This window comes from Typopeltis vanoorti, chromosome 10 (genome assembly GCF_054136105.1).
Source record: "Typopeltis vanoorti isolate ZY-2024b chromosome 10, IOZ_Tvanoo_1.0, whole genome shotgun sequence".
Taxonomy (NCBI): Eukaryota; Metazoa; Arthropoda; class Arachnida; order Uropygi; family Thelyphonidae; genus Typopeltis; species Typopeltis vanoorti.
The window spans coordinates 129,934,607-129,959,258 of NC_143558.1; the positions used below are offsets into that span (position 1 = coordinate 129,934,607).

The 24,652-nt window shown below is 35.5% G+C and overlaps 1 protein-coding gene across 1 annotated transcript in view; it reads left to right on the forward strand.

Annotated features, from left to right (window-relative positions):
* Tudor-SN (Staphylococcal nuclease domain-containing protein 1) overlaps positions 1 to 24,652 on the forward strand; it is a 271,338-nt gene that overhangs the window by 11,810 nt on the left and 234,876 nt on the right. The window contains exons 2-3 of the mRNA XM_090399685.1: positions 23,157 to 23,306; positions 23,415 to 23,535. Of these exons, the coding sequence (XP_090255811.1) occupies positions 23,157 to 23,306; positions 23,415 to 23,535 (271 nt within the window). The remainder of the gene's footprint in view (positions 1 to 23,156; positions 23,307 to 23,414; positions 23,536 to 24,652) is intronic.

Here is a 24,652-nt window from a genome sequence, read left to right on the forward strand (position 1 = left end):
GGTTAGTTAAAGAAGGAAGGTTATGAAAGTAAATGATTCAATGCGCAGACTATGTAGAAGAAATGATTGTGAGTTTTGGATGTGTAGAGTGAGGTTGATGGTAGAAATGATGCAAAAGGATTTGGCATCGGGTGTCTAGAGAAACTAGAGAAGCACTTAATGCAAGGAGTCAAGGAAATTAGATCATCATGGGAGTAGTGGCGAGTTCTGTAAGAAGAATCTGTAAGATCAACTATGGTATGCAAATGTGATAATGATATGAATGCAATTAAATGTGGTTATGTATCTGGGGATGGGATGAAATGTACAGTGTGGGTTCAGATCATCTGAGTGTATAAGTGGGAGGAGCATTAGTAACAAAGTGGTTGAGTTTTTTTTTATTTTGATTAGTGCTTTGACTTAAAATTATTTGGATTAGTAAAACCTGGCTCTCCAAGTCATATTGAGTGTAACGAGTAGCATTTCTAGAAATGACAGAAAACATAAGAAAAGAGGCAGAGTACTACTAATGTTATCAGGTATCATAGATTCAGATTGAGTAGAAACTTATGAAAGTAATAATGGTAATAACTGGTGTGAAGTGGAGGCTAACAGGATGAAATATATGGTGAGGTGTTGCTACAGACCTGGTACTTTATTTACTTGGGATGAAGAAATGCATCCACATTACCCTGATGAGTATTAAATGATTAATTATTATGTGTGACTTAAATTATCCAAACATTGTTTGGTAGCAAACTTAGGTAGCAGAGGAAACTCATAAGAATGAAGAAGAATTTATTCAGCTGTTGCAAAACAATTATTCTCAAGCAATGTATGAAAGAAGCAATTTGAGGCCAAATAGTTAAATTTGATTGTATTATCAGAAGATGTCTCAGTTAAGGATGTGATTGCTTTGCCATGAGTTGGTGACAGTGATTCCATATGGATCTGGGAAGTATCCAACAATGTGGATGTTCCAATTAGGACAGGTTACATGATAAACTACAAAGCCGGAAATTATGACACTCAGGAGAATACTACCTTTGGTTTCATGGAATCAGTTACTGAGTGGAGGTTGGGGGATATCATAACTTCATGGGAAGCTTTGAAAAGGTACTTAAATGAAGTAGCATCTGAATGTATCTAGAATACAAAGAACAGATAGGGTATGAGTGAAATGAATGTGCAACCTAATTAGGCAAGAGATCCATAAGATGATGTAGAAGAAATATCTTGAGAATAAGAATGAGAGGAGTTATGAAATGTGTATAATGCTCAGGCTCGTTGCACAAGGGTTGTACAAAGACTGTGTGTCTCTTGACTCGGTATCTGATTGTTACGATTTTAGAGAAGTTGATAAGAACTCGTATAGAAATGGGTTAACAAACACTCAACTTTGCAAGGAACATAAGTTGAACATAAATTTGAACAATTTGCCTTTACACTATCTGATCAAAAGTATCCAGACATCTACTTGAAACTGTAATCAGACTTTCCCTGTGACAAACTTTCCAGTAGTGGACATTAATAACGGGTGGGTCCATCCTTTGCTTCTATGACAGTTCTAACTCTGCCAGGGATACTTTCTACCAGGTGTCAGAACGCCTCTGGAGGAATGGCAGTCCATTCTTCCTGAAGAGCTGTAGCCAGAGCAGTTCATGATGTGGGTCATTGGGATCTCAAGTGAAGTTGGTGTTCTATGGGATTCGGGTCAGGACTCTGGGCCTGCCAGTCAATTTCTGGAACATTATTGTTCATAAACCATTCCCTCACAGACCTTGCTTTATGGTAGGTAGCATTGTCATGCTGATACAGACAATAGTCAGCACCGAATTGATCTTCTACCATAGACAGTACGCAGCGTGTCAAAATGTCCTCGTACTCTTCCTCATTTAGATTTTCGTGTAGTGTTACAAGAGGGCCAAGTTCATTCCATGAAAAACACCTGCACACTATAACGCCACCTCCTTCGGATTTCACTGTTAGCACTACACACTTTTGCAGGAATCGTTCTCCAGGCATTTGTTACACCCAGACCCTCCCATCGGATTGGCACATGATAAAGTATGATTCATCACTCTAAATCGCACAATTTCCAGTTGTCCACTGTCCAGTGGCATCGCTCTTTACACCGCTGCAGGCTTAGTGTTCACAGGATGTTTGGTTTATGGACAGCTGCTCGACCATGGAACCCCATTCCTCTTAACCCTCGACTCACAGTCATAGTGCTGGCTGGACAGTTAGTAGCGCTGCGGAACTCCCTGGTGATTGTTTCAGTCAATGTCTGGTGATTTCCACAAACCACCTTCTTCAACCTCGACAGTTTGTCTGTCTTTAAATCTGCCCTACCTGACTGTGGTTGTGCCTTCACGTTTCCACTTCACAATCACGTCACTAACTATTGACTTGGACAGCTTGAGGAGGGTTGAAATGTCTGACAGATTTCTTACTGATGTGGCAAGCAATAACTAGTCGACGTTCAAAGTTGCTGAGCTCCCTTGACCCACCCATTCTGCCCATACTTCTTATCACTGAACAACCCACAATTACATGACTCCTTTTATACCAGCCTACTTCACTTACTGCTAGATACTATATCTACTAGTAAGTGAAGTCATAGTGACATCTAGATGTCAGTTTATGAATTACAAAGGGTGTCCAGATACTTTTGATCAGATAGTGTATTTGATATATTATGGTACAGCTGAGTTGGATAAAGGAAATGGATACATTGATACTCTAGGACTTTGCTAAGGCATTTGATATGATACTACATAAAAGGCTATTGCATAAACCAGAGAATATGGGATTGGAACATAAAGTCTTGGCTTGGATAAGCGGGCTGAGGCAGATAGGTATCAGAAAACGATATATATTGGAGTGTGAATTGGCCAGATTTAAGGTTATCGATGGTGTGCCTTAGGGATGACTCCTTGGAACATTGATGTTTAATCTCTATATTAATAATTCTTTCTATTAAGGTCAGTCACACAGTGGTCAGAATTCATTGTGAAGGAGTTATGGAGACAAAAATACATGTGTTGGAATAATTACTTTACTTTTAATTATGAAAATAACACTCGAAGTTTCAACCTCTGTATCGAGGTCAACAGGAAAACATACATATGCACAGGACACAAACTACATGACACCACACAAAAGTAAGATAAATCTAAATGTTTTGTTAATCATTTACCTTAGCCTGACCTCTGGTGAAAAATTATACACACATAATTAATTAGCAAAATAAAATAAATTTTTATACATATAAGTATAATATTGCTGGCCTGGTTGGCCGAGTGGTTAGCACATCTGCTCTCCAGTCAAAAGGCTGTGGGTTCGAATCCTGCCGTGAGCATGAATGTTGTGATTGTCTGTGAAATACTAGTGTGGCAGTGGTCGGCAGTAGATGCCGTTGGCGTAGATGATGAAGGTAGTTGTGATTGGTGGAGACGGAGAGTTGTAGAGTAGGTTATTATTTATTTATTTAGCATACGGCAATCTACAATCAGTTTATAAAGGTACATAAGTCGAAATAAATATGTAAAAAGTAAGTGACAGACAATTAGAATAAAACAAAGACACTTATACTTTCAATAAACAAAACACGTATAAGTTAAGATCAAGTTGTCTGATCCAGTCTATAACAGGTGTTGTAGCCTCCAGGAAGTTGTGACCTGTGTATGCATGAAGACTGCACTCAGTAGAAATGTGGTGGATTGATTGATTCAGGTGCCTGCAGTCACATTCCGGTGAGGGAATTTTTCCTCCACTTGTACAGAGAGGTTACACATCTTCCATGTCCAGTGCAAATCCTGTTCAGTGTTATCCATGTCTTTCAGCTCAGTTCCATACCCAGGATGTTGAGACAATGCCTATCAAACCAAGTTTCGTGTTGTGCGTTGGTATTTAAGCTCCATGTTCATTTTTATTGTTCTTTGGTATTGTAGTTTGTCTTTCTCAGGTTTAACTTCAAGGAGAGGGGGCTTTTTTGATTTCAGTCTGTTGAGCTGTAGATCTAGTATGTTGTTGTGTATAGGTAGCTCAATATTTCTGAGTATTTTATCATATTCTCATAGTAGAGCATCGTGTCTTCATAGGTTTGGTAGTATTAAGTTACTCAGTATTGGGAGCCAGTAAACAGCAGTTGTCTTCATCGTTCCAGTGATAAGTCACATTGTGGTGTTAAGCTGGTGGTCAATTAGTTTGGTATGGCAGCTGTTGAGCCAAACTTGGGCGCAGTACTCTGCCACCGAAAAAACAATCTAAGTGTGGATGTTCATAATGTGGTTGCTGTGGCACCCCAAGAAGTGGTGCATAATTTCTGGATGATGTTGTTTCTAGTTCTTATTTTTTCCAGCTGTTTTCAGTGTGTTTCTTATATGATAAGGTGTAATCAAGTGTAACGCCTAGGTATTTAGGATATTTGTTATGGTGTAGAACTGAATTTCCAAATCGGATGTTCAGCTCATCATCACGGTTTATTGCTGAAATGGAATGTTGACACTTCGGTTTTACTTTGGCTTGGTTGCATTCTCCATTTTTTTTAAAGTATGTATGCATAGCAGCAAGGTCATTTGTGAGAGTTTCCTCCGATGTCTTAGTTCTCTATTTCTGGTAGCTAATACTATTTATTCCACATAGCAGAATTTTCTAGATACTGTATCTGGCAGTTATGTATAGGTTAAATAAGAGGGGCCAGTACTGAGCCTTGTGGTAGGCCGTTGTTGAGTTTCTTCTGATTACTGATATTTTCTCCAAGGATAACATGGAAATATCTATTGCTGAGCATACTATTAACAAGCTGTATTGTTCTTTGGCTCGGTAGTACTTTCATTAGTTTATACAGCATGCCCTCTCTCTAGACAGTGTCATATGCTGCAGTTAAATCAAGGAAAACTACGGAAGTGTTTAGATTTCGTTGAAAGCCCACTATGTGTGATGTCATGTCACAACAACTTCAATTGGGCCTAGAGCCTGCCTGTTCTATTGGAACGTGTTCATTGGTGGTGTTGCTTATGCTGTTGTACAGTAGTTTTTCCAGTAGTTTATATGCACAGCTCAGTAGTGCAATTGGACAATAGTTTTGTGGGTTGTCAGTTGATTTTCCAGGTTTGGGAATGGCTATGATCTTAGCTCTCTTAAATTCCTTCGGCAACATGCCAGTGTTCATTATTTCCGAGAAGAAATGAACGAGCCATTTTTTGGTATTTTTCCCAGCATGAATTTGAAATTCCGGGTGAACTCAGCTGATACAAATATGGGGCCTTTCCCGTATCAGCTAGTGCATTGTTGGTTTCCTCATCACTGAAGGGTCTTGCATATTCTGATTCGTCTTGTAGTTTTGCCTTCAAGTCTTGGGCTTCTCTTTTAACTTCGATGGTATGGAAGAGCCTGTGTAGCTCAGTGGATGTGGCATTTGCACACCACGGCGCTTGGCCACATGAAGGAAGACTTGGTTTCGAGTCTAGTCGGCGACGTGAGGAAATTTTTCTAAGCCTTTTTTCGACCGGTTCCCGAGTTAGTCGATCTCTGGCACGGGCAAGCGGGTTTTTCGTCCCGTAAACTCAAGAAAATTGACCGTAGAACCCACATTATTTCAGACATTAAATATATTGTGTTAGGGTTAGGGACCACGAGATGGCGGCACATTTGAGCCGCCTCTCTTCACTGTGTACCGCTTAATTAGTGATAGCCTTGGGCCATCTATCCCTGATTGGTACCAGTGGAGATTGAACTGCCCACTCAGTCTCCAAAAGTTAGATAGGGCTAAATGGCCTCGCCTACTCCCCCTCCCCGTATACGGGAATAAAAAGGCGTTAGCTGATTTTTTATTATTTTTTTTTTCCCTATATATTTTTTCTGATATTCCCCTAATGTATGTTATTGTATGGTATGGCATGGATGGCATTCTTGGAATCTTTTTTGCTTCCATTTGTCCTTGTCCCTTAGTATTACAAGTGGAACCTTTTCAGTGTTCCTCGGGACGTCTGGTGTTTGTGAGTCTTCATCCATCTGGTCCTGTGTAGTTCTTCGTCTTTTGTTAGAATGCTCTCTCTGATAGTTGTTTTGACAGGGGGGATTTTGGTGACAGAGCAGTAATGAGTTCTTGTGATATAACCCCATTCATTTGCCCATCTGTGTAGTTTATTCAAATCCTCTTGCAGGGCTGCCACATCTGCACTATTACTGATAATCCTCCCCAGCTTCACATCATCTACAAACAACTGAATATCCCCTTGCACACACCTGGATATTCATAGAAGGGAACATTGTCTTTTAGGGATCTGAGGAGGCAGCTACAAATAGTTTGAACAGACTTGAAAGCTACAGATGTGTGGTCCTTGATCAGGATAACAATCTTGATGGGCAGATTACCAATATATGGATGCAAATTGAACACATACTGTTATATGCAAAGCCCATCAAACAGTGCTTGAAACTAAATCAAGAGAGGAACACTGAAGAAAAATGAACAGTGAGCATTTTGCCAGAATTACTAATGAATAAATGACGGGAAATTAGGAACCTAGCTCAGTCGGTGATGTCATTTGGTTAGAACAACCTGATTCGAATCGATCCAGGCTGCTAGGAAACTTTGACTGAACGTATTTAGCAGTGTCGTCATACGAAGGTAGCACGATGCTTTCCTGACAAAAATTATGGTTTTTCATATCATGCACACACATACACACAAAGTTTCTTTTGCTATGGAGAGCAGTATGCTAAAAATAACATTAAGAAATAGGAAGATAAATACCTGAATAAATCTCAAAACAGGTGTCGGATATTGTAAAATACATTAAACAGGCTAAGTGGAGATGAGCTGGCCATATTTCCAGATGCAGTGATGGAAGATGGACTAGAAAAACAAGAGTGGAGATCTGAAAAAGGCAAATTACAAGGTGCCAAGAGAAACTCTGTTCAATATACTACATCCTGTAAATAGGACATTATATTGAGAGGTACATAGTCTATATTTTAAATCAGCAATTAAAATTGAAGCTAATACAGAAAGATGGTGTAATGTGAAACAAGTTTAAGACAAGGATGCTTGATGCCTTCACTGTTATTCATCATCAATCTATATGGATCACATTATGAAGGAAAGTAATATTAAACGTGATATCAAAATTGGAAATGCTAATCTCAGCTCTTTATGCAGATGAAGTTATACTCTTAAACATATCTGGTATCTTTAACTAAACTGGATAACTGCTTTAAAAAAATTGACATGAAAACCAGCAATAAAAAGACAAAGACTGAAAATATCATGAAACATTAGACTGCATCCTGAATGGAGAACCTGTAGAGCAAGTAAAATATTTTAACTTAGACACAATTTTTAGTAAAGATGACAAATAAAATAAGGAAACAGATCTCAGCAAATTATGTAGAGTCCTACTTGCCTCCCTGCCACAAAAAACACTTGCCCAAGACCTGCCCTTCTCCCTGCCAACCATTTTTTAAATGATATGTCTCAACAAGCCAATATAAGCGATTAATGGCTCTATCAGAGAATATTTCCTTTGTGTGAGAACCATTTCAAGAAAAGATCAATAAATAATAAGAATAGGAAGAACAGTAAAAACAACATTGATTTCTTGGAAAATATAATCATCATCAACAAATCCTAATATGCACTCTTGGGGGGGTGGGTACAAGATAATTATGGTAATACCACATGAATATAATATATTCATGAAGTACTACAGAAAATACAATTTGTTACATTAATTTGTTGTAAGAACAGCCTTTATTATTATTATGCATATTCTTCTGTATTTCTTAAAGCTTAAAAAAAAAATTTAGAAAGTTGCTTTTTATTAATTAAAAAGCATTATATTTTGTCCAGTCTGCAGCTATTTGCCACAGGCAAGTGGACAGACATATTTGTCACGACCCAAGTTCCTTCTGACCGTCGTCGTTCTTACTTTGGCCAAACGGGATACTCAGTAGAAAAGAGAATACAAGAATACCTTGAGTAATAAATTTAATAACGAATTTGTGATAAATTTACTACTAGTTTCTGACATTATACTGCATTAATGCAACTTCGTTTACTTTTTAGAAGCAAATATTTCGTTTTGTCATCAATAAAATTCAGATGTCAGTTAGTTCATGAATAAACTTCTGTATGCATTTGTGTAAAAGATGATAAGGATTTCTTTCTCAGTATTTTATCCACCCTAGCTGGTTTGAATTCCGAATACAGTGACTGCTTTTATTGGCAAAAGAATTTCATGGGTATTTCCCATATTTGTATATCCATTTAACATACAAAACTAATACTGAAATATTTTTGTTAACTATAACATATCCATTGTAATATATAAAAATTAATTTATGTCTTGTTCACAAAGAAATAAATTTTCAATATGAAAATGCAGCATACTAAAATATTATTTAGTATTATATTACGGGACTTCATAAACCTTCTCAACCATATCACTTCTTCTATATTTGTGGCACATGCTTTAATGGCAAGCAATTTTTTTTTTTTTTTTGATTTTAATGGTACTATTATGGAAGATCTTGTGAACTGTTTTTTTATTCCTTTTTTTATACATGTTCGGCTAATAATTTCATATTCCTTCTTCAGCACTTACTTTTTGGAGCAAACTGTTAGGACTCTATGTTTAAGGGTGCTGATGACACTTAGTTTTTGTATTGGATGGTGGTATGAATTTGTGTATGTAGGCTTGTGGTAGATTGAATGAATGGCAGCCTCAGGCAAGATGTGTAGCAAGTGTGTCTAGAAAAGGAAGGGTTATTGTTTTCAATCTCTATGGTAAATTGGATACACTTGTGTTTCTTTGTTCAGTTAGCTTAGGAATGTATTTAATGTTTTTCAGCCATAGGGCCAAATGGTAAAAATATCAACATACTCAACCAGACATTAGGCTTTCTGAATCTAGAGCTCGTTACTCAGTCTTCTATGTAAAAGTTAGCTATGGGGTGGGGCGGGATGGGGCCGTGTAGTGAGTGAAAGTGGTCTGTATTAATGATATTGGGAAGGATATTTCGACCATTTTTCGATGATTCAAAGATAGGCTTAGCAGTTCAGAGATAGGCTGGAAGTGTGCACAAATGATGATAGATCTCAGCTAATTTAAGTAAGTGTTAAGTTATGCATGTTGGCATAATTGAGATATCCAACAGCATATTATATTGGTTGGATTATGCTTTGAGTAATTGATGAGGCTAAAGATCTTGGAATTATGTTGGATAGTAAGTGAAATTCAAGGATTATCACATAGCAAGAATTGCATATGCAACATAGAAGATAATTGTGATGTTAAAACGAATGTTGACATGTAAGGATATTTTAGTAATTTTCCCTCTTTATGAAATGTTGATGTGACCATACCTGGACTACTGCATGCAGATTTGAATGAAAATATCAGGATTAATGAATGTGGACTGCAGAAATTTCTAGACAGGAAAAAGTGGAATGATGTGATAAAAATCCATAAACTTATGTTATAGGATATTGGTTAATGAAATTTTCGTGGAAGTTAGGGAGAGCACATGGGGATATCTGTGGAAGTTGTGTTTTTTGTGTAGTTAAGAAAGGGGTGAGAGCTAAATTTTTCTCTCAAAGAGCGGTGAATAGAATAGCTTGTTTGATGAAGTGGTAAAGGTATTTAATTTATCATGAATGAGTTTAACAGAAGATATGACATCTGGTGTGAGTGAGCTATAATCTAGACTTTCTAATCAAAATTGCCTAGATAATAATCAACATCCACAGTATGGAAGTCGGATATTTTGAGAGTAGTTACTCTCTAAATATCTGTAACTCTCTCAGAGTTGATTTCACCGTTTATATTAGAGAAAATCAAATTTTATCCACTTCAGAATCTTAGAAGTGAGAAACTGTGGTCTTGTCTCTGTTATCTCTCCATCACATAATTAATGTAAAAGATCTCCATCTGTCGATAAGTTTTTTTTTTGTACAAAATAAAGATCAATTTGTTTATGATAGTATTTTAATTTTCTGTCTTCTGTGAATCTGTTTTAAAAATATCTCCCTGACTACCTCTAATTACAGCCAGCTTGTAGAGATCAAAATAAGTTTTTTGTAGTCGTCAGTTTGTCCTGAATTTACTTTTCAGTAACATGTACAATATATTTATATATCAGTGTTACGGATGATGAAATATGTAGCTCTCCCACTCAAATATCCACCTCATCTTCTCATGGTCCATCCTGTTCTAAAAGTACAGACAAGGCACTAGTGACCTAATACCCATAACAAAGAAAATGCATATCCAGAGGTGATAGGTTGCAATCCTTCCACTGGACATAGCAGTGACAGGCTAATAACCTGCCCTGGAGATATTTGATATATTTTCAAGTCTCAGTCAAAGAAATGGGAGATGGATTATCAGAAGAAAGACCATTACTCAGCAAAAGATATATTAGATTGGAAAAGGAACATATAATCAAAATTGCAATGTGGAATGTAATAAGTATTACACATAAAGATGAACAGCTAAACCAAACCAACATAAAGATAGGTGATTTAGCAAGAACAAAGATAAAACAGTCAAGGTACTAAACAAAATTATCTGTATGATAATAATAGTCATCTCCATGGAGGCAGGACTCATCACAGGAGACCCATTATTCACAATACTACCTGTCATCCCTTTCATTAAACTCATTCACTAATGAAGCACTCAACGACCTCTGGTAATATATTCCACCCATTCACCACCCTCAAAGCAAATGATCTATTCCTAATGACCTTGCTAACCACATTTACACAATTTTTGTAGGTGACCCCTCATTCTCTCCCTTCCTGTCCAGCACTGGTGGAAAGTCTTCAGTGTTAGTCCTGTAAAAACCCCTTTAATAACTTGTATGCTTCCATCAAGTCTCTTTTTTTTGCTTATCAGCTAGTGTTTGAAGCCCACAGACCTTCAATCTATTATTACAGAGAACATTCTATAGACTGCCACAATTTTTCTTCCCTTGTCTCTGGATCCTCTCCGCTGGTACTTCATTCCCATGGACTCCAGGTCAACAGACCTGCATGCAGTAGTCTAGATTTGGCCTTATTAAATTCTTATTACGGGGGAACAATAACCTCACTATCCCTGCCTGTTAGTGTGTGTTCTTCAGCAACCATATAATCTGGTGTGTTGTTTTAGCTACCTTTGCCATCCTCTAAACTTCAACTCCCTGTTCACAATCACTCCCACCACCAGTCCCTGACTTTATCAGTTTCCTGCGGTTCATTTCCATAACTGTGTACTGAAATATATTATTACTATTACATGACACCTCCAAGAACTTATTGGGGGAAGGCACTCAACTCTATTACACACAATTACCTTTAATGGAATCTACTGCCTAACAGCAACAGTACTGTATGTGGGATGAAAAAAAAACCCAGAGTTTCAGGGAGAAAAAAATCCTGCTACCTCCATACAAGATTGGCTAGCTCACCTTCAATTGAAAACACCCATATAAAAATTCCTCTTGTCATGACGGGAATTGGACTCCGGCCTTTTCCAATCGAAGGGCTTAATGTGCCTTTGTTCTTGCAATCACTCTTTCTGGTTTGGCATCATCTTCACAAAACTATTATACAGATCTATAGTGGAATTATGATACATAAAACTATAAAGAAAAATATTGTATAAGTACTGGAATGAAAGATAAATAAAAATTATAACCAAAATATTAAGAGGCCACATAATTGCTTATGCACCAGTGGAGGAGGAGAAGATGAAAGTAACACTTTTATAAAGACTTACAGAATATTATAGATCAAACACGGTTCTAAAGGATGGTGATTGTATAATATTATCAAGTCCTTGACTTCGTGATATATAATATACAGCCTCTCCCACTCAAATACCACCTTCGCTTTCTTGTGATAGAACATGTTATTACAAACAAAACTGTGGTGATTGGGTATTTTTAGTATAACTGAAAGATCTGCACGAGAGTAAATGCTTATGTGTAAAGTGTATGTCTGGATGCTGAGGTAGCATCACTTCCACCAGAATAGGAATTCCGTGGGCTAACAAGCCACAAGTCTCCAAAATTTTGTTTTCAAATCGGAGAAATGCAGATATCAGATGGTCTCCTTAGTATTAATGAGATGAAGAAATGTAAAATTGAATTATTGTAGATTAGCAAATCAAGATGGAATAGTATTGGTAGAATAAATTTTCCAAATGAGAATGTGTTTCTTTATTCAGGGATGTCTAATATTACTGATATACATCAATATCAAGTTGGAATCTTCATGAGCAATAGGTTTAGTCAAGCAATGATTGGGTGGGAACCAATATCAGAATGAATAATAACAGTAAATCCTGAAACTAAATTTGGAAAGCTGAAAGTTGTTCAGTACTATGCCCAAACTGGGAATGCATCCTTTGAAGTAAAATAAATGTTTTACAGTCTACTTGATAAGATCTTGATGATGAGACATACTGGTCAAGGGTGACTTTAATGCTAAAGTTGGTGCAAATAATGGGGGGGCTAGGAAATGTAATGGGCAAGCATGGTTTGGAAGAGAGAAATGTAAATGGTGAACTGTTAGTGGAACTATATGGTAAAGGTAACTTAATAATAGGTGGCACAATCTTCCAGCATAAGAGAATACATAAAGTAATCTGGGTGTCGCCAGATGGCAAAACACAGAATCAAATAGATCATATTGCCATCATCAAAGGTGCAGGAAAATTTTATTAGATGTCCAAAATAAAAGAAGTGCTGATATTGGCTCAGATCATCACCTAATAATGTAATCTCTGCAGTTATATAGTTGAAAAATCATCAAGGGAAGAACATTTTATAGACACAAATTTGATATTGCTAAATTACAAAATGCTCTAATCTCTGTAATGAGTTTAATATAAAGTTAAGGGAAAATATGGATATTAATTTTGATGGAGGAGAGGATATAAAAATTGATTATATGGAAAAAGGTAAAAAATATCCTTAATGATAGAGCAGAACATCTTTTAGGATATGCTAAAAGAAAGAATGGTTATCAGTGGAGACTAGTGAATGAAAGGAAAAATATAAAGTTGAAATTATGTGCAAGAAACACTTCCCAAAAGGAAAATGAACTTAAAGAAAAATAAGATTTTAAATAAAAAAAAAAAAAGTTAAGTGCTAGAATAGATAAACGGCATTGATTTGAAAAACTGACATTGAGGGCAACAAGCAAAAGAATGTTCCTGTGAAGGATCTCAATAGAAAAATTCTAGTGTTAACAGAAGAACAACTAAAATGGTAGACACACTTTGTTCAAATCTTGAACATTAGCAGTGATAGAATATCAAAAAAAAAAAAAAAGTGTAGATGAAGTAAACATTAATACATGAACCAGCCACCATCTAAATTGGAGATGAAAAAGGCTATTAAAGAAATGAAAAATGGGAGAGTGTCTGGACATGTTGGTATCATGGCAGAGGTTCTAAAATCTGGACACCACAACAATCACAGATATGTTTTATATTCCAAGATATCTGAGAAAAAGAGACATTCCCTATGGATAGGAATACAGGAATAATAGTAAAAATATCAAAGAAAGGAGATTTAGGAAATCGTAATAATTGGAGAGAAGAGACAAGGAATAAGAAAATTCTCATTGACAATGTTTTTGTTGATAGTGAAGTTTTCTCCCTGGTGCAGGACACCAGAATGTACAGAGGATTTGAAATTGGAAGTGATCACTATTTAGTCTTGAGCAGGATAAAATTGAATTTCATATTGAAAAGATTGACATGTAAGAAGATTTTAATTGAATGAAAGTTGAGCAGCTCTCAGATGTGAACTGTAGACTAAAATACACAAAGATTATTGAAGGAAAAATGAAAGAGTTTGAAAACAGCAACCAAACCTTGGAGATTCAGTGGCAAGCCTTTGAAGAAAACCCTGATTGATTCAGCTAGAGAGGCATGTGGTGAAGGTGCAAGGATAGAAAAATTAGAACTCTATGGTAGACACAGAAAGTTAGAGGCAGTGAAGGAAAAGAAGAAATCATATCAAAAGTTCCTGGCAAATAAGTCAGCTTTTGCTCTTAGAGAATATAGAGACAAATGTAAGAAAGTGAAACACTGTGTAAAACTAGCTAAACAAAAGTCATGGCAGGACTTTGGCAAGAACATAGAAAATAAATATCAAGAAGGTGGCAAAGTATTCTGGAGTTGTTGAAGAAGCTTAGGAATGGAGGAAAGAATGCTGTAAAAGGAGTTAGAGATGATAAAGGTGAAATGAAAACGGGAGAAAAAGATATCCTTGAAGTATGGAGTAATTACTTTGAAAATTTGCTAAATGAAACGAGCAGTGATGACAGCACAGTGATAAAAAAAAACACTGACCAGGCATGCAGTCAGGAATACATATCCATACTTGAAGTAGAAAAAGCCATCAAAGGCTTGAAATGTGGAAAGGCAGCAGGAGTAGATGATATTTGACCAGAAATGCTGAAGTATGGTGGTATAAAAGTCTTACAGTTGCTGCACTGCACAGTTCAGAATGCCTGGACAGAGGGACGAATTCCTAATCATTGGGATAGAGCTCTCATAGTACCCATATATAAAAATGGAAATAAAACTGAATGTGAGAATTACCGAGGTATATCCCTACTGAGTGTTCCTGGTAAGATATATTTAAGTATACTTGAGAAATGATTGAGAAGAATTGTGGAAGAAAAGCTTGGTGAAGAACAAGCCGGATTCAGGTCAAATAGAGGCTGTCAGGATCAGATCTTCACTTTAAAACAAATAGTGGAGAAATCATGGGAATGTAACAAAGATCTGTATTTAAGTTTTGTCGATTTGGAAAAGGTATATGACAAAGTGCCAAGAGAGAAGCTATTCAATACGCTACAGTTACATGGTGTCAATGGGGCATTATATCAAGCAATACTTAGTCTTTATTTGAGTTGTAAGTCAGCAGTTAGAATTAAAAGAAGTACAGGAAGATGGTTTAATTTTAAATCTGGTGTGAGACAAGGATGTACATTATCCCCTCTGTTATTCATTATCTATATGGATCACATTATGAAGGAAAGTGGTTTTAAACATAATATCAAAATTGGAGATGTTAATGTCAGCTCTTTGTTTTATGCGGACGATGTTATACTTCTAAGTAAATCCGTGTCTGCAAGATTCTCTGACTAAATCGAATAACTGTTGTAATAGATATGGTATGAAGATCAGCAATAAAAAGACAAAGACAATGAAAATAGGCAGAATCATTGAAAATGTCAACTGTGTTGTGAATGGAGAACTTGTGGAACAAGTAAAACGTTTCAGCTACTTGATCACGATTTTTAGTGAAGATGGTAAATCAAATATGGAAATAGACAACAGAATCATCAAAGCTGGTATGGTAGGAAGTCAATTGAATAAATTCATATGGAATAAGAGAGAAATTAGTCGGAACACTAAATTAGCTATACAAGACAGTGTTCAAACCAGTTTTAACTTATGGATCTGAGAGCTGGGTCAGAAGTAAAACACTTGACCTAAGACTAGAGACCGCAGATATAAGAGTCCTGAAAAAGATTAGAGGCGTGAATAGATGGCATCAATGGCAATATCATATTAAAAATGAGAGTATTAGGAAAGAACTTGACACTGTCAGCATCCAGGAATGCGTTAGCAGAGCTAATCTCAGGTGGTATGGTCACTTAAACAGAATGGGCGAGGAAAGATTAGCAAAACAAGTGTTCTCTGCTAAGTTGCAGGAAAACGACCCAGAGGAAGACCAAGATATAGGTGGATTTGATACGGTACAAAGTGCCTTAGACGATAGAAATATAAGATCTGGTAATATTGGAGTCATGACAAATAACAGACTGATTTGGAGGAAAATTGTAGATAGGAAGCTGGTAATGTAAATATTTCATGTAGTACTATTATATCCTGTACACCCCTTGAGGGTACATGGCAGGAATTTGATGATGGTGGTGAAATAAATTCTATGTTGTCAGCCAGGGATAGAAATTGATTATTAAGTTATTGCAAAGTTTAAACTGTGTAATTCCCAGATGTAATAGCATTTGAAAGTTTTGTATTAAACTCTGATCATTATTAGGTAATTGCAAAAATCCAATTTAAACCAAGATGGTTAAAAGTAGCAGAGTGGAAAATGCTTATCAGCAGTTTACAAATTTTTTTCCTTACAAGATTCCCATACTATTCAATAATACAATATCAGAAATGCACTGATTTAAAAAAAAAAAAAAAAGTAAACAAATTCTGACAAAAGCATCAACAGAAAGGTTTGAAATAGAGTAAATGGAACAGAAAATATAATAAAGAAAAAAAAGTATGAGAAATGGGTAAATTTGAAGACAGAAGTTAAGTGCAAAAGAAATAATGCTAGTGTGAAGAGAGAAGAAAAAGTGGAATAATTGTGTAACAGAACTAGAAAACAATATATTATTATCATTTTAAGACTCCATGTAGTCACTCATCTAGGAGGTCCTTTTTATCATACACACATCTCATCATGCCATGCCTTAAGCACATTCAAATTCTCTGCAGACACCATGCTCTTAAGCAATGCATTGCAATCATTCAGAACTCCATCCAAAAAACATGCTTCTCACTCCCTTGCTCACACCCTCCTTATGACCTCTTGTTCTCCCCCAATCTCCCAACCCCTTGCCATCTTGTGTCTCTCTCATATCACCCCTATTTCTCCTATACACTAGCCACTGCAAATTGCATTGTCTCAACCTTTCTTCATATTCAACATTCCAGACATCAGAAACTATTTAGGTTGATTGCCTTTGGACTCTCTCCAATATCTCTTCATCCTTTTGAAAACCAAATCTGTGCACAGTAGTATGTGGCCTAATCAGACCCTGTCGTGATGTATTTTCTTGACGTTCGAATCTGCCATCTTGTTAAAAGTCACTTTCATAAAATAAAGGAAAACTAATTGTAAATTGACCACTGATCTAAGGGTAGAGAAATTTCTATTATACTGCGCCACTCTATCCTTAGATAAGTCTATATGAAATAGTAGGATCAATTCAAAATTAGTTAGCAGTCTTTTCACTCATTCAGGCCGAAGTATTTATTTTCTCTCTTAGGGATTCCCGTTAGATTCGAATTTTTGTGAACGGTGCAGTAAAATGAATTTCAGGCAAATACAACAGTTAGGTTAACAATTAAAGCATTTAATGTAGGTCATATAACACTTACATAAATTTTACTTCTAATTTTAAACAATAGAAATAAGTCAAACATTAAGTCAAGTCGATTACATTGGCACAATCTTCCAAGTCTTCACATACACCTTTTTAGCTTCTGGATTATAAAGTTTTTACACGTAAATGAATATAATAGAACATCCAATCTAATTAGTTTTCACACATTTTTCAGTCATGCTATAAGTTCAAAATATTACAGGATCTAATAGCTGAAAATAATCTTTCAAACAATTCCTATCTCCAACTCTCAATCACGAAGGGTTTCCACAGTTAAAGTTAACAATTCGCTATGATAGACCTTACCGGAAATGGTTCCTAGAACATCTATTATGTTGTGAGCAAACTTCTGGAATTCACTTATCACACTTAAAGAATAAAAACACATTTACAAAACTTATCCGCAGTTATACTTAAAGCACTATCAATTACGCTTCAGAATTCTTGACATCAATTAGGGCACTTCTACTATCGTTATTACCACTCATAAATTAATTAAAACACTGTGAGGTTCTCTTTAGGGCAAATCGGAAATAAGCTGCAATACTAGATCAGCTGGGTTTATTCAGAATTCTTCCTTGAATGTTCAGCTTTTTACCTTATCCGATTGTAGCTTTAATTTTCCTTTTATTACTACTGCTGATTTCAATTTCAGCTAACTATAAAATTCGTTACGTTCTTGCTCACTTATAAAAATTATCCACTTAACTTCTACCCTTTAGAACCTCTTATTTACTTCTACTTCTTTATTTTATCGCCCTGCTTCCTTTCACTTCCAAGTTTCCGTCCCCACTCCTTACTTTCTATATATTTTTTTTTATTCTCTCCTCAGCCCACGCTCTGTTCCACTCGCGCTCGTTTATTTCACGCGTCTCCATGACAACAGACAAACATAAACATTCTCGCCAATGCTAGACAAGGCTATACTACTACATTGAGTTATTACATACGTTAAGCTTTATACACAAATAGGAATAATTAGAATATTTGCTTTTCAATAAATGCGTAGTTAATATTGCAAATATAAGTTTCTATAATATTGACATAACAATAAATAAAATAGCTTAATAATAATTAATACAGAATCTATTTACCATTAACACATTTCCTTGATTAAATAATTAAATAATTGATATAATTAAGGTAGTTATATGATATCAAATTATATTTACGTTATTTACATTAAATAATATTTACAAACGCAGCCTTTGTGATGGAAAATCATTTTGGATTCTGAATCAAATAACATTTATTCTATTTTCTACATAATTAGAATCCAACAGACCCTTATACAGTGGAACTATAATCCCCTTATCTACAAATCTGTGTCCTCTGTATCATTGCCAGAATTCAAGTTGGCCTCTAAATTTTAGATCTTTATCCATCATCACCCCAAGATCTCTTATTTCCTCCACGTCCAATAATGTATTCCCACCAAGAGTAAATTCTACATCCCATCTTTGTTTTCCAAATTTTAAAAGCTTACGTTTTGCAACATTGAACTTGCCCATCCCTATTTATTCGGGCTATTCAAGTCTTCTTGTAAAGCCACATCTGCTCTGCTCCTCATAGTTAATCCTAACTTTACATCATCTACAAACAGCTGTATATCCCCAAGCAAATCTTCCCCAATATCATTAACATACAGCTTAAACAGCAATGGCCCGAAAAAAGACCCCTTAGGCAGCATATCGGTGCCACAACCAGAAATGTCTAAAGTAAATAAAACACATGAACTTTATAGAAACAAGTAACCTACATTATGGAAAACTGAAACTCTTTAAAGTGTCAATCCATAATATAATTAACTCTTGGTATTCTATGGAAAACATTCATTCTGTTCCATTAAACTTTCTAAAATACAGTCAACTTCTGGTCAGTATCCTTTCACAGTCCAGCTACAAACATACCAAAGCAACTTTGGTTGGCTGAGTGGTTAGTGTATCCACTCTACAGCCAAAAGGCTGCAGGTTCGAATCTCGCCATAGGCATGAATGTTTGCGATTGTCTATGAAAATACTAGTGGTAGCAGTGGGCAGTAGATGGTGTTGGTGTAGATAATGCAGTTTGCTGTAGTTGTTGGATTGAGTGGAGATGGAGAGCTGTAGAGTAGGTGCCCTTTCTTGATGAGTCTTTAGACTCCTTGGTGTCACATAATAATAACCGCAACTTATCATTGATGTAAGTGTTCTAAAGAGCAGTGATAAAACTCCCTCTTCTTTTCACCTTGGATTTTGGGCAAAGTGGACAATTCTGGTCTCATGTCATCACTCCCTTGTTTTTCCAAATCTTTTTCCATTTATTTTATATCTGTACAGTAATTTCGATGGTCTGCCGTTGTCTATTCAGTTTAGATAGGTTATCGATTTTGCTTATTTACTTACCTAATTTACTGGAGATTGTAAAACTTCTGTATTTGTTTTATGGTCCCACATGGTATATCCAGCTATTTCAAACAACCGAAATTAAATTTCTTGCAAAATTTTCATGAATTTCATTTTACTGATTTTGCTGATCTTTGGCCTGTACAGTTTAGCTTCTTTTTTAATATCTGTGGCTATATTTTGTAACTTGCAATTAGTAAACTAATTCCTCTAGTGATTACAATAATCTTTATTTCCTTTTTTTTTATAAACTGGTATAGCAATAATTTTTTTCACAAGTTGTTTTTCCAGAAATTCAAACATTATTAAAGAACTTTAGGGGGTCTTTCATTACATTTTTTTTTACCTGCAATTTTATACACCTTTCTTATTTGTACTGTCTTCTCTGTTGTAACCGTGCTAAACTACCAAATGTGGAAGAAAAAAAAACAACAGATTTTTCACATTAACCAATATTTATCTATTAATTATAACTAATTAATAGATATCAAAATTTATCTCAATAAGTTAAAAGGATAATAATAATTTCAGTGGTAAATTCCAAAACTTAAAGGTGTTGATTTGTAATTCAGGAATGAATCTGTTTTTTGCTCTCCTGAAAAGTAGCCAAATCCAGATTTGTTTGTTTAGCATGGTGATAAGGATATATTCTGCTTGGTCATTCTTTATTTTACAAAATTTTACTTATCTTCAGTCCAGAGATTTTGAAAATAGGTTACTACTTTTTCAAAGTCTATTGTTTTTATCCATTACTTACTAGAAAAAAAGAAGATAAAAAATATATTTTATGGACAACCAAAAAGTAGACTAGCCCAACATGCTTTAATGGAGACCATGTCATCAGGTGGAAAAAATCAAAGCTACTACATAGATCCCAGTTTAAATCACTCTGCCTGTTAGCAAGAGTTGCATAACATCACAATAGAGAGTGCCACTGCTGCCTTCAATGCACATGACCGTCCTTGTTTAAAATGTTAGTAAGCTAAATTGAAGCCTTTCAGCTCTATACTTCAGTAATTCTAATTTTAGTACTTTTCACTTTAGCTTGAAATTGAGGATCATTAGTGTGGTTATTGTCTAAAGTAGATTTTATGTAGTATATGGACTGATAAGGCATTTAGAACTTGTGAATGACATTTTGAAATGTGAGCTGAGAAAAATATGAAACCTTCAAGTAGCTCAAAAGAATTAAGATGGATCGATAAATTTTAAATTTCATAAATCAAGAAAATTAAGTGAGATTGATCATAGAAGGTAGCTTCTTCTTCTGCAGCTTGTCCCACTTTAGTAGGATCGCTGTTTGTAGTGAGTCTCCTCCACATCCTCCTGTCTTGAGCTGTAACCACATCCATGTTCTTCATCCTCAAGTCCTCCTTCACCATCTTCCTCCATCTCATTCTAAGCTGTGCAATTGAAGTGCTTTGTGAAACATCCAGAAAGATTAGAAAGCAGAAGGATGGTTGGTTGTGGAATAATAATGTACAAGAAGTAGTGACTGCTAAGAGAAAGGCAAAGCAGAAGTGAGACAAGTCGAGTGGAAGTGGATAGAGAGAAAAAGCGGGATGCCAAGAGAGTTGGTGTTGTGCAGGCGAAGGCCATGGCATGGTAGGTAGCTTCTCAATTCTAATAATCATCAGTAATTCTTTTATATGCAAATCAATTTCAAAGCAGAATCATGTATTACCAAAGAATCAGTCATATAGCTTAAATTTAATTTTGGATATCTGTGAACATAAAGAGGAGCAAATATCAAAAATTAAAGAAATAATGGAAACAGATTACTGTTTTGGTCTTATTTTGAATGAGTGGACCAGTATTGGAAATTCAGTGTTGTTGTTCATTCAGATATTGCAAACAGTTTTAATTTAGAATTAGTTCCTATATACCTTGAAAAGTGTTTCAGTTGATATTTAGAATATTGTGCACTTATGAATGGAAGAATTTGAAATAATTAAAAAAAAAAAAAACATACCGTGGCTATAAATGACTGACAGAAATTTGGATGTGAAATCTTAGTTCAAAATTTACACTGCCTTAATTGTTAATGCTTGTTATAAAATCTCACCAGTTGCATTATTTAAAAGAGATTTAAAATTTTAAATAATTAATATGCATGTTAAAAATAGTTTATTATATTACATGTTTATACATTTTAATGTAATAATTAAAAATGTAATATATTTAAAAAAACAAACTTTTATCAGTGAATTGTATAATACCAAAAACTAAATGGCTAGTTATTTATCAAATCACACCATGTCTTCTACTGTCTTCCCCTGCTTCCCTCTTGCATACCTTGCATACTGTTTTCCAAGATAGCTGTAGCTCATTGTAGACTAGGTACTATGCCAGATATCAAGTGACATTCTCTTTCTCAGGATGTCGCCTGATATCTGCAGATGTTAAGCACTGTGTTACAGCAGAGTGAGTACTTTCACTGGAATGGGATTGTGTTGCTGTCCATCATCGATGGCTGGGGGGGGGGGGGACACAAAACTTAGTTTTGCCTGCAGTTTTTTGTGTAACCAAAAAACTGCAGGCAAAATCGTTTGGTTATTAACAACCTGCTTCTTCATTACCTGGAGATTCATCAGTTAATTAGTGATCATTAGTATGGACTCCACCATTCTCGTTCTTTAGCCTACCTGCTAGCTAATATCACCTACCTTTTGGACTTGGGCCATGGAAAGATTTGGAGCAACTTACATTATCCTTAAGCCTGCCTGCTCTTGCTTTTTATTTTATTTTATTTTTTAACTTCCTTGACATCTGCATTGTATGTTAATTTTTTGGTTTTATTGTTGATCCCATATCTTTTAATTTTTGTCACTTTTTGCACTTTTTCAGTAATTTTGATTTTCTTACAAATCAGGAATACAAGAAAAAGATTCCTTTTACTGCTTGTAATGATCTTACCACATAGAAATGGAAAATGTAAAACTGGGGTAAACTTCAAATGTATGTTGCTTACTCATTAATTTCCTAATCTACTTGATTTGCATCTACTTACTATTGAAAATAATTGAGGAAGGTTGTAAGAAGCATTTTGTATTGAAGTTGAGAAAGGAGAATTAAGGATCTTGAGTTTTCGACATTTATTTTCTTTGTACTTGGCTGCAAGATTGGATGCAAAGTAATGAGAAATAACAGGTTTGCCATTATGGACACCTTTTGGCATAATTTAAAAAAAAAAAAAGAAGGTAAATATGGTATAGGTAAATATGACTTCTCCATTACTTCCACCTTAGTATCACCACCTCTAGGTCTGGTTCCCATTGACAAGACCTCAATAAAGGTCGGAACCAGTCTGTGCAGTGGCCCTTTCCATGATGCATAGCATTATATATACCCATAAGAATATGTGCTATGCATTATGAGATACTAAGGCAAGTGATCAGAACTTATACCACCTTTACCATGAGTTGCCCCAGTCCTGAAAATACTTCACATGCAAACTTTGTTTGCTTACATGTGGATAAAGGATTAAACCAAATATATAACTGTGAATGTTTTTTTAAATTGCCACAATGTCCCTTTCCCCTACCTTCTTTCAGGAAAAATAATGAATTTATTTTTTTTATCTCCTTCAGGTTTTGTCTGGTGATGCTATTATGGTTAGAGGACAGCCAAGAGGTGGGCCCCCACCAGAAAGACAGGTGTGCTTGTCTAGCATTATTGCACCAAAATTAGCACGTCGAGCAAATCCTAATATAGAAGGCTCACAAGATGTAAAGGAGGAGGTAGTATATTTTCATATTTTGAATAAAATGAAGCATTTCATTTGTCATTATTTTCTATATATAATGTTATAAATCAAGTATAAATTTAAAGTACTTTTTAATGTTTAGGCATATGCATGGGAAGCAAGAGAGTTTTTGAGAAGAAAATTAATTGGAAAAGAAGTATGTTTTACAGTTGAGCATAAAAACCAAACTGGAAGAGAATTTGGCACAGTCTATCTTGGCAAAGGTAAGTTTTTAAATTTTTTTAGTCATTGTCTTGTTTATGAAATGAATTAGCTGTAAAAAAAAATTACTCATCAGTTCACACATAACACCACTGCTGGTATTATGTGTGAACTGATGTTAGGCATCAGGGGGGATGGAGCCCCCCTAGTGTGTGTGTGTGTGTGTGTGTGTGTATGTATGTATGTATATATATATATATATATATATATATACATACAAACAAATCCCACATACAAAATGTTGGTCAATTTTGGTAATCATCTTCGATACTCAAGTACAAATAGTTTAAAAGATGGTTGCTGCGGTGAAACATAATTAACGGAACAGTTGAGTAACAAGTATAGTTGAGTAAGAAGATAGGCTACCTGCTGCTATAGCTGATGGAAAATACTGATTTTAGAAGCCATTTAAGAGTTTTGTATAGCTATACTTAGTAGGTAGTATAGCTATACTAAACTATATGTATAGCTATACTAAACTATGCTATACTGTATAGCTATACTAAAAAATAAAGTATTCACTGATATTTTGCAGGTTTCCTACCCAGCATCTTCATAACATAGATTACAACTGTGACAAGCACACAGTAATCAACTAAATCTTTTTGGAAATAAATCGTATTGTAACTGAAATCAAACTAACTTACGACACCCTCTGTGGGCCAGATAGCCTGACTTTTTCCAAATTAATTTGATGACTATCTGGTTTTGGAACGAACAACTGTCTCCCTAATCTTTGGCAAATTAATGTATCCATACTAGTGAGGTTAGGCAGTTTCTTCATAGCTGAAGCTGACTCTAAATATGGCTTCTCAGATCCATAGTGATTCCATGTGATATCAGTGTCTTCTTCCATTTAATTCTGTGTAAAGCAGTATCCTGAGTGTGGTCAGCCAGTTCTGACTTGTATATAGATGATTGCGCATGTAATATTTGTATTTTATGTGGCAGATGTTTACTCATCCACCAATCTGTCCAGAGTCAGCAGAACTGCAGGAAGGAAGTTCATACATTCCCAGAATGCTTGTGGACAAAGTTGATATTTAGGTGAACAGATGAAGGTAGCTAGCTGAATGGTAGCTAGCAATTAGAAAAAGATAGCTGAGGTTCTCTGTAATG